Source organism: Peromyscus leucopus, chromosome 5 (assembly GCF_004664715.2).
Source record: "Peromyscus leucopus breed LL Stock chromosome 5, UCI_PerLeu_2.1, whole genome shotgun sequence".
Taxonomy (NCBI): Eukaryota; Metazoa; Chordata; class Mammalia; order Rodentia; family Cricetidae; genus Peromyscus; species Peromyscus leucopus.
The window spans coordinates 39,583,478-39,592,897 of record NC_051067.1 but is presented as its reverse complement, the minus strand read 5'-3'; the positions used below and the strand labels follow the sequence as shown (position 1 = coordinate 39,592,897).

Here is a 9,420-nt window from a genome sequence, read left to right as displayed (position 1 = left end):
GCAGATTAAGGTTATATTACTTTCTATTTTGTTTAAAAAAAACTGAAGTGGTTTTTTTCAAAGCTATTTTGGACTTGCATGTGCCAGGATGAGATGTCATGCCATGGCTTTTGCTCTCGAGCAATAGTTGGTCAGAATTGTAGAAAACAGTTCAACCACATCTTAGTAACACTATTGGTTCGAAATGTGAGATCACTATAGCAACCTGATGCTTCTTAAAGCTCTAGAACAATTCCTTACGTAACATATAAAAAGTAACCACATAGCTCTTCAGTACAAAGCTCGTAAATAAGGTCTACAGCATGGTTTTCTGATAGCCTACCATGGAATTATTCCCTGAGCTGTAGGAGCGGTCTCTGACACCTCAACAAACTGCTTGAATTTTTGACTGGCCAATTTACAGACACCCTTCAGCATCTGAGCTACTTTCTGATGGACGTGAAACTCCCACCTCAAGCACCCAGCCAGAAAGGTTTGGGGGCGCCACCAGACTAGTTAAGCCCAGAGATCTAGCAGGCGCTCCGGGACCCGAGGGGGCGGGGCTTCTAGGGTTCAAGGGGCGGGAGTTAGCGTGCACCAATCACAGCGCGGCCCTGCTCTATAAATACGCCGCGCGGGGGCCTTGTCTTTCTACTTTTCTTCGTCTTGGCCATAGCTGTCCTATCCTCTGCAGCTACGATGTCGGAGACACCGCCCGTCGCTCAGACTGCTGCTGCTGCGCCTGAGAAGCCCGCGGCTGCAAAGAAGACTAAGAAGCCCGCGAAGGCTGCGGCGCCGAGGAAGAAGCCCGCAGGGCCCTCCGTGTCCGAGCTCATCGTGCAGGCGGTCTCCACCTCCAAGGAGCGCAGTGGCGTGTCCCTGGCCGCGCTCAAGAAGGCGCTGGCGGCCGCCGGCTACGATGTGGAGAAGAACAACAGCCGCATCAAGCTGGGGCTCAAGAGCCTGGTGAACAAGGGCACCCTGGTGCAGACCAAGGGCACCGGCGCTGCTGGCTCCTTCAAGCTCAACAAGAAGGCGGAGGCCAAGGCCACTACCGCCAAGGTGTCAGTGAAGGCGAAGGCATCCGGGGCGTCTAAGAAACCCAAGAAGACTGCCGGGGCCGCAGCCAAGAAGACTGTGAAGACCCCGAAGAAGCCCAAGAAGCCTGCCGTCTCGAAGAAGCCTTCCAAGAGCCCTAAGAAGCCGAAGGTGGTGAAGGCCAAGAAGGTGGCCAAGAGCCCCGCCAAAGCAAAGGCGGTGAAGCCCAAGGCTGCCAAGGCTAAGGTGACAAAGCCCAAGACCGCGGCTAAGCCCAAGAAGGCGGCGCCCAAGAAAAAGTAAACAGTTCGGTTGGAGGCTTCTTCAGTAACCCAACGGCTCTTTTCAGAGCCACCTACATAACTCAGGAGAGCTTAGCACGGGTTTCACTGGTACCTGGTACAAGTTAACTTGTTCCAGGTTAACACAGTAAACTTGGTTACCTTTAGGCAGCTGGAGGCTTGAGTGACAGCCTATTATGATTGGTGTCCGTGACTGCAAAGCTAACATTACCCAGCTGAGATAGTAACCCAGGGAGGAACCACGCACTCCCCAGGTGTGGTCGATCGGTTACCCTGCCTAGAGGGCACCTGGGTAAGTGACCTGTGCTGCCAACATGAGACTGAGAATGAGGTCCTTACGCAATGCTCAAAGTACATGATATGCTCTGTGGCACAGCACATGTGGCATGGTCAGGACAAAGTTTAAAAGCAGTGTGGGTTTTTTGTTTCCAAGCATAAAAAGTTGGGCTCCTTATCAGAATGCTGGATGCTTGGAAGTTCGGTTTTGTGAGGGAGTTCCTGGTACTTCTCACGACCCAGTTGGTCCATCTCCCACATACTGGAAATAATGTCACAGGTAGCTCGTTTTTAGCCTTTGGTTTGCTACCCACTTGTGCTCTTGAACTGATTCTCCTGCCTCCCAAGTACCAGGGTTACTACCAACCCCTACCCACCAGTCCTGCTGGGCTCCCCTACTCAATCCTTTGAATTCAGTCTTTTAAAGAATTATTGGTGTGGGTGTACACTTGTGTCTGGAGGTTGGGGAACAACTTGAAATTGGTTCTCTTCCACAGCTTGGGTTCAGGGGATTAGCTCTAATTATCAGGCTTGGTGGCAAGTGCCCTTTACTCTCCCGGTCATCTTTCCGGCTCTAAACTTTTTTTTTTTTTTTTGGCTTGTTTTTGTTTTCTTTCTTTCTCTTCCTTTTCTTTCTTTCTTTCTCTTTTTCTTTCTCTTCCTTCCTTCCTTCCTTTCTCTTTCTCCCTCTTTCTCTTTCCTTCTCTCTCTCTCTCTCTCTCTCTCTCTCTCTCTCTCTCTCTCTCTCTCTCTCTCTCTCTCTCTCTCTCTCTCTCTCTCTCTCTCTCTCTCTCCCTCCCTCTCTCTCTCTCAAATACATTTGTCCATAAACAGTAACGATTGCTTTGTCTTTCACTTAGGGTTATTTTACTGAAATGTGATATATGCACATTTAGACATCTTTTCCAACAAAACTTTAGAAAACAAAATAGTCAAGGCACAGGCCTTTTATCTCAAGCACATGAGAAGCTGAAGCTAGGATCCTGAATTCAGGCCAGCTGAGGCTACACAACCAGAGGCTGTCTTAAATTCAGGGAGGATTTGATTGAGTTTTGTTTGTTTTGTTTTTAACCAAAAAAGTATTTCCCATGAAGTACTCTGGTCTATCCATTTGTTAATCTGTTGGTAAGCACTAAACTGAACATGATACAACAAATAGGACTCCATACTGTTAATTATAAAGTATATTTTACAGTTTTAGTAAATGACTTATTTTAAGAATAGCTCAACTTCCAGAAGCATCCCCTTTTCGGCTCCCCTCCTCTGTGGGGGCTAATTTCTGCAGAGTCGAAAGGATGCAAAGTAATTTCAATTTCAACTCAAATTATCTTGACCACTAGCATCTACTTTGTTTATTGGCTACCTTAATATTGCTTCTGGGAATTGCTTGCTTGTATTTCTTGCTCATTTTTTCAGAGTGGTCTGTCTTCTTATTCCACTATGGGTTTGTATGTTTATTTTTATGTATTAGTGTTTTCCCCACACCTATGTACACTGTACATGCCCTGGAAGTGGAGTTGCAGATGATTGTGAGTCACCATGTGGGTGTGGGGAACAAATCACCAAGGGGTTTGTTCTCAACAAGAACAAGTGTTCTTAACCACTGAGCCATCTCTCCCCTTGCCTCTATTATATTTTTAATATAGTAGAAAAAGAAACTTTAGGTTTTGTTTTTTTGTTTTTACCATCATCAGCATTGCAGTATTCTAACTTTGATCTTTTCTTCTCTTTATTTTTTGTGTGGCATGCTTTTTTTATTTTTATGTGTGACGCATATTAAATTTAATGTTTTGAATACTACATGTGAATGTTTTAATGTGTTAAATATGCGTATGTCTTTAATGGCTTCTGAGTTTTAAGTTTTGATTAAGAATTTACACCCCAGTGACTGAATTATTTGTGTAGTATCTTAGATTTTAAGAATGTTGCTTTTTGCTGGGCGGTGGTGGCCCACAACTTTAATCCCAGCTTTCGGGAGGCAGGGGCAGGTGGATCTCTGTGAGTTTGAGGCCAGCCTGGTCTCCAAAGCAAGTTCCAGGACAGGCTCCAAAGCTACACAGAGAAACCCTGTCTCGGAAAAAAAAAAAAAAAAAAAAAAAAAAAATGTTGTTTTTTAAAACATTTTTATTCTCAGCCGGGTCAGTCTAGTGTACACGTCTACTTGGGAGGTTGAGGCAAGATGACACCAAATTCATGTACTGCCTGGGCTACAGAGTGAGGTTTTTTTGATACCATCATGTGCAAATTAGCAAGACCCTACCTCAGAATGGAAAGCTGGAAGGAGGGAGGGCTGAAAAAAATAGGCTTAGCATGTAGCCCAGTGGTAGAACATTTGCCTAGCATGTGTGAGACCCTGGCTTTAATTCTCAGGCTCATTTCCACGGTGACTAGAACATTTCTCATGGCCTGTTGTTGCCTCTTACCGGTAACAGGTAAAAGCGTATTGAATTCTTGTATCCAGCTAATTTGCCAATTTGTGAAATTCTACTTTATTTTACTCTTTTAAAAATACTGTGTGGAGTTTTTCATAGTTGACAACAAAATAAATAAATCCACCTTTTTTTAATTCCTCAACATGAATCACATGCATTTTTGTGCTGCTTTTGCTACAGAACTCCAGGGAATTGATTTTAGCAGGCATTTTAACTCCTGGTTTGAATTTGTATTGTATTGGATGTTTGTTAGCATATTTCTTACTAATTTTTTAGTATATGTATTTTAAGTAGTTCCTGTTCATTCTCTTTTGATTTAAATTGTTTGGATAGCTGATAGATCTTCTTTACATAGTGATATGATTTTAATTTGCTTAGTACTTCCTTAAATGTGAGGCCCACAAATACGGTAGGACTGGAAGACTCAGGAGTAGAAGAAGGAAACTTGTTTTTCTAAGATGGATGTTTCTGAGAGAAGCAGAGTGAAGTGATGGAGTTGAGAGAGGGCAAATCACAATACTGTGAGTCTGCAGCCTGGGAAATTAGCAAGTAGAATGCAGACTCACCAGCTGACTCAAATGCTGCTGATAGACCAACGTGAGTCAGCTCCTCAGTTCTGCTGTGCGGAATCATTTCATGGCCTTGATAACAGCTTGTGGGAGGGTGAAGTTATAAATTCGAATCTTTAATATATGTGTGTGTGTTTAAAGCTTGGAGATTGGGTCAGGCTACCAAAGTAGTGACTGAGATAGTATGAGAGAGAGAGAGAGAGAGAGAGAGAGAGAGAGAGAGAGAGAGAGAAAAATAGATAGATAGGGAGAGAGAGAGAGAGAGAGAGAGAGAGAGAGAGGGAGGGAAGGAGGGAGGGAGAGAGAGAGATCTGATTCCTGTTCTTCCAGTGTCAAAGGTGAGGGAGGTCTGGCCTTGAACATTTATCACACATAATTCTGAATCTCTAAGTCTGTATTTTGGGGCTTCCATTTGTTGACTTCAAAGTAAAGGTCTAAAGTAATTTCCTCTGAATTGCTTTTAGTGGTTTGCAATGGGATCTCATGACTCAGTATGCAGCTGAGGATGATCTTCAATGCCTGATACTCCTGCCTCCATCTCCAAAATGCTATGATTACAAAGACACAGCCTGCCATGGCTGGCTAAAGCAGTGTTTTCCGACTATAGCCTGGTAGGAATGGAATAAAAGAGAACATATTATAGCATGTCACATCACAGAGCGGAAAGTATCTTCCTGGAATATAGTATATATTTTAGACATTTATGTTGTTAAGCTGTGTGCATGCATTTTCTGCATCATTTTCAGTAATATTTTATATCGCTGGTCATTGTGAAATATTCTGAAAGCCAGTGCTTGAGATGTGACCATGGTCATCCAGTCTGAAGAGTCCATGTTTAAGCTGATGTCCTGACTGTAGAGTTGGCAGATCTACCTACACATATAAGCAGCAGAGACTTGAAGACAGGGCTTCCTGACTACAAGGTGACAGCAGGCACATGCATATTCTCTCTTTTTAATTATTCCGTTTATTTATTTTGTAAGTGAGAGAGAGGTGGGGGAGAGGGAGGGAGGGAGGAAAAGAGGGAGGAGAGAGGGACAGCACATGACACAGTCTCCTGTGTAGGTTAGAGAAGAACTCGTGGGAATCGGTCCTCTCCTAACTCATGAGTCCCGGGAACTGAAGCAGGTTAGGCACCTTTTCTGGCTGAGCCAATCTTCTTACGGATCCAGATTCTATCCTTTACCGCTTGCTTTGTCTCTGCCTTTGGAGCTTTTTAAAAGGAAAAGGGAAAGGCTGAGAAAAATCACCAGAAATAACCAAAGACCTGTAGGACCTCAATAAAGTGGCGCATACACTACAAATAGTGGGTTTTTCCAGTTCAAACAACAATCACAGCACAGACGGGAGAAAGGTGGGCCAGGGAGTCGGGGGAGAATCTCTCATGCAGGTTTTATTGTGTCTTATGTAGCCAAATTACAAAAGGAAAATGTTGAGGGAAAGGGGGAGAATTTATTGTTTTCTTTATCTTTTCAGCTTGTTGACAATGTACAATGCAATGTAAATAAAACATGGCCAGAGAGATGGTGAGATGCATCCAAACTAAAGAGATTTGCTGCTGCAAGCCTGAAGATCTGAGTGTGATCCTTGTGACCTGCACTACAGAATTCAGTGCTCACAAGTCCTCTGACTCAATGTGTGTGTCATAGCATGCTCACACCCACACACATACACCCCCCACGCCCCACACACAATAAATAAATGGAATTTATAAATTTTAGAAAGCAAAGCTAAATTAAGCCAGAAATATTATCAGCAAACTAGATGTTTAATAAAGACATAGCCTAGCAATTCACTACAGCATTCCTTCCCGTGTGTGTGTGTGTGTGTGTGTGTGTTCCATTGCTTTAACTGGCTACCATTGCAAACATTTTTCAATGTTAACAAAAGTTACACCGTCATTGTCAAGTGTGTCTTAGAGCAGATTCCCAGAGGGAGGATTTCTGTGCAAAGTAGCAAAAAGTAATACAATAAATTAGTTTTTCATGAAATTGTTATATAATTTTTTGAAATACAAATAATGAAGGACAAAATGCTGACAGACCTCAACTACCATTGACACAGCCTTGTAAATTTTATTTTTAGTAAGTAATATATTATTTCAAAAATCAAAACTATGTGGAAAGATGCACATTGAGCTTCCTTCTTCTGTCATGGCCATAGTTTATGCAAATCCAAACAAAAAGTATGTACAAATGTTTTGTGCTTTCTCCCTCACCCTTTCATAGGATAATACATGTCTGTACTATCTGTCCCTGGGCTGAGTCTGTAAAGGGACACAGTTCTTTTGTTCTCAGTGATAGGTGGCATACATCGTGTGATGGAACAAGACTTTATTCTGGCTCGTATCTATCTACAGGTGAGTGTGTGTATGTAAGAAATTAGTCCTACCTTTGCAATACAAAACAATGCAAACTGCACTTCCTTTTTCAAGATAGTCACCTGTCCTTAGCATTGTTTGTGATGAATTTTGCTGTACCACCTGTGCTGGCTAGTTTTATGTCACTTGACCCAGCTATAGTCATCTGAGAGGAGACAAACTCAATTGAGAAAATGTCTACAGGCTGCAGGCAAGAAAGTGTAGAGCACTTTCTTAATTGCTGGTTGATGGGGAGAGCACAGCTCACTGTGGGTGGAGCCATCCTTGGGCTGGTGGTCCTGCATTCTACAAGAAAGCAGGCTGAGCAAGACGGGTAGCAAGCCCTCCATGGCCTCTTCATCAGCTCCTAACCCCAGATTCCCGCCCTGTTTAAGTTCCTACCCCGACTTCCTTCAATGATGAATGGAGATGTGGAAATGTGAGCTCTTTCTTCCACAAGGTGCTTTGGTCATGGTGTTTCATCATCGCAATAGAAACCCTAACTAGGACACCATCTTCTTTATTTTTATGTAATTTATACATAATATAATATAATATAATATAATATAATATAATATAATATAATATAATATAATATAATATATATATTTTAAATCAAACCACCGTACTGACCCATCTCCACCCTAGCTGTTCTGGACCACCTCCTCTAGGAGGAAGGCCAATTTGGGAAATCAAACACCCGGAGGATGCCTACTTAGTGATAGGAACCAATGCCCAAGAGAATCCACTGCCCAGCTACCAGGATGTGAGTGAGGGTTCAGAACTTCCCCAAGCTTTGAAGGTAGGAAGATGAAAGTTATACCTGCTTTCTGTCTTCCTAAGCACTGAGCTCTGACCATCTGCTAACTCCTCCAGAGACTTAGTGTTCTTAACTGGGCTATAATAACAGCATATCTTACTTCAAGCAAGAGTATATTAATCTGTGTTAAAGGCCACATCCCAGCATTTGGTGGCTTGAAAGAGCCAGCTGGAAACTGGCATTTTTCAGGCATTTTGTGAGTCCATTGTTCAGCCCAGCAGTTACTAAAAGCATATGAGTTACAATTAAATACCATATTTTTAAAGTCAGGTACCAAGCTCTTCCAACTATATGATAAGCATCCACACCTCTCGTACTTTGAGTGGTAAATACATTACATGATCTGATACTGTGCATTTCTTCAGTCACATTGTTATTCACTATCTGGTGGGAATAGTTCAACCATAAAAATGGGCAGCATTACAAGGAGGGCTTTTTTTTTTTTTTTTTTTTTTTGAGCATGTATTTTGGGGAGATCATTTTTCTAAGAGTTGGGTTTTTCTGTAGAGGCTGATTTTTAGGGGCCTAGAAGATGCTGACTTCTGTGATTGGGTCCAACTGTCAGTACTAGGAGGAACTCCTCCTAGGATGGTCTCAACAAACTGGGAAGTAAACGGGAAGTAAATGAGATTCTTCTTATCCTTTCGGCCTTTGTCTTCCCCGTGGTACTCCCATGTAGGACCTGAGGGAGGCTGTGAGGCCTGAGGGAGGTTGTGAGGCAGGCAGATCTGGAGCTGGGGCGAGGTCCTCCCGAGTCGCACACGGGTGGCTTAGGTCATCACGTCCTGATTTCACACGGCTTCATTCTCACTGGCGCAGCTGGCACACCTTGGTAAGTGGTCCCTTCATTACAGCTGTTGTATATAGTCTTTTGATCTAAATCCTTCGCGTGGGAATCCTAATACAGTATCCTTTCATTTCCCGGCACAAAAAGAGTAAAGGATACCAAATCCGTACCAGTTGTGGTGTTGGCATCCTACTAAAATGGTTTTTATTGTTCCTGTAAAGGGAGCGGGGTGGCAGATAAAAGTGGGAACTATGTGACGCTGGGAGAAACTCAAAGCTTTCGAGGGGAGCATGTATTAAATAGTTGGCATATAGTGTCTTAGTTAGGGTCACTACTGCTGTGATGAAACATAAGGACCGAAAGCAATTGGAGAAAAGGAAAGAGTTTATTTCACTTACATTGCCATCATCATCAGAAATCAGCCAAGGCAGAAACTCAAACAGGGCAAGAACCTGGAGGCGGGAGCTGAGGCAGAGCCATGGAGGAGTGCTGCTTACTGGCTTGCTCCTCATGGCTTGCTCAGCCTGCTTTCTTACAGAACTAGAACCACCAGCCCAGGGATGGCACTACCCACCATGCACTGGGCCCTCCCCCATCACTCACTAATTAAGAAAATGCCCTACAGGGCTGCTTGCTTACACCCTGATCTTCTGGAGGCATTTTCTCAATGGAGACTCCCTCGTCTAAGATGACTACAGCTTCCGTCAAGTTGACGTAACACTAGCCAGCATGTATAGAACAGAGGCCCAAAGAAGACAGAGATTCTGCTCTTCACTGCTCACTCTCAGTGCCTACACTTCAGCCTAACTCATAGCGAGTGCTTCGTAAGGCAGAGCCCTCAAGTGCAAAAGGAAGCAT

General features: G+C 43.4%; 1 protein-coding gene across 1 annotated transcript; it reads left to right on the top strand.

The window, feature by feature from the left end:
* Nucleotides 1-636: 636 nt before the first annotated feature.
* On the top strand, nt 637-8,701 carry H1-1 (H1.1 linker histone, cluster member). Its single transcript, XM_028881818.2, has 3 exons — nt 637-1,875; nt 6,894-6,955; nt 8,455-8,701. Exon 1 carries the CDS (start codon nt 679-681, stop codon nt 1,318-1,320), a length of 642 nt encoding a protein of 213 aa, XP_028737651.1. The 5' UTR covers nt 637-678; the 3' UTR covers nt 1,321-1,875; nt 6,894-6,955; nt 8,455-8,701.
* The last annotated feature ends 719 nt before the right edge of the window (nt 8,702-9,420 follow it).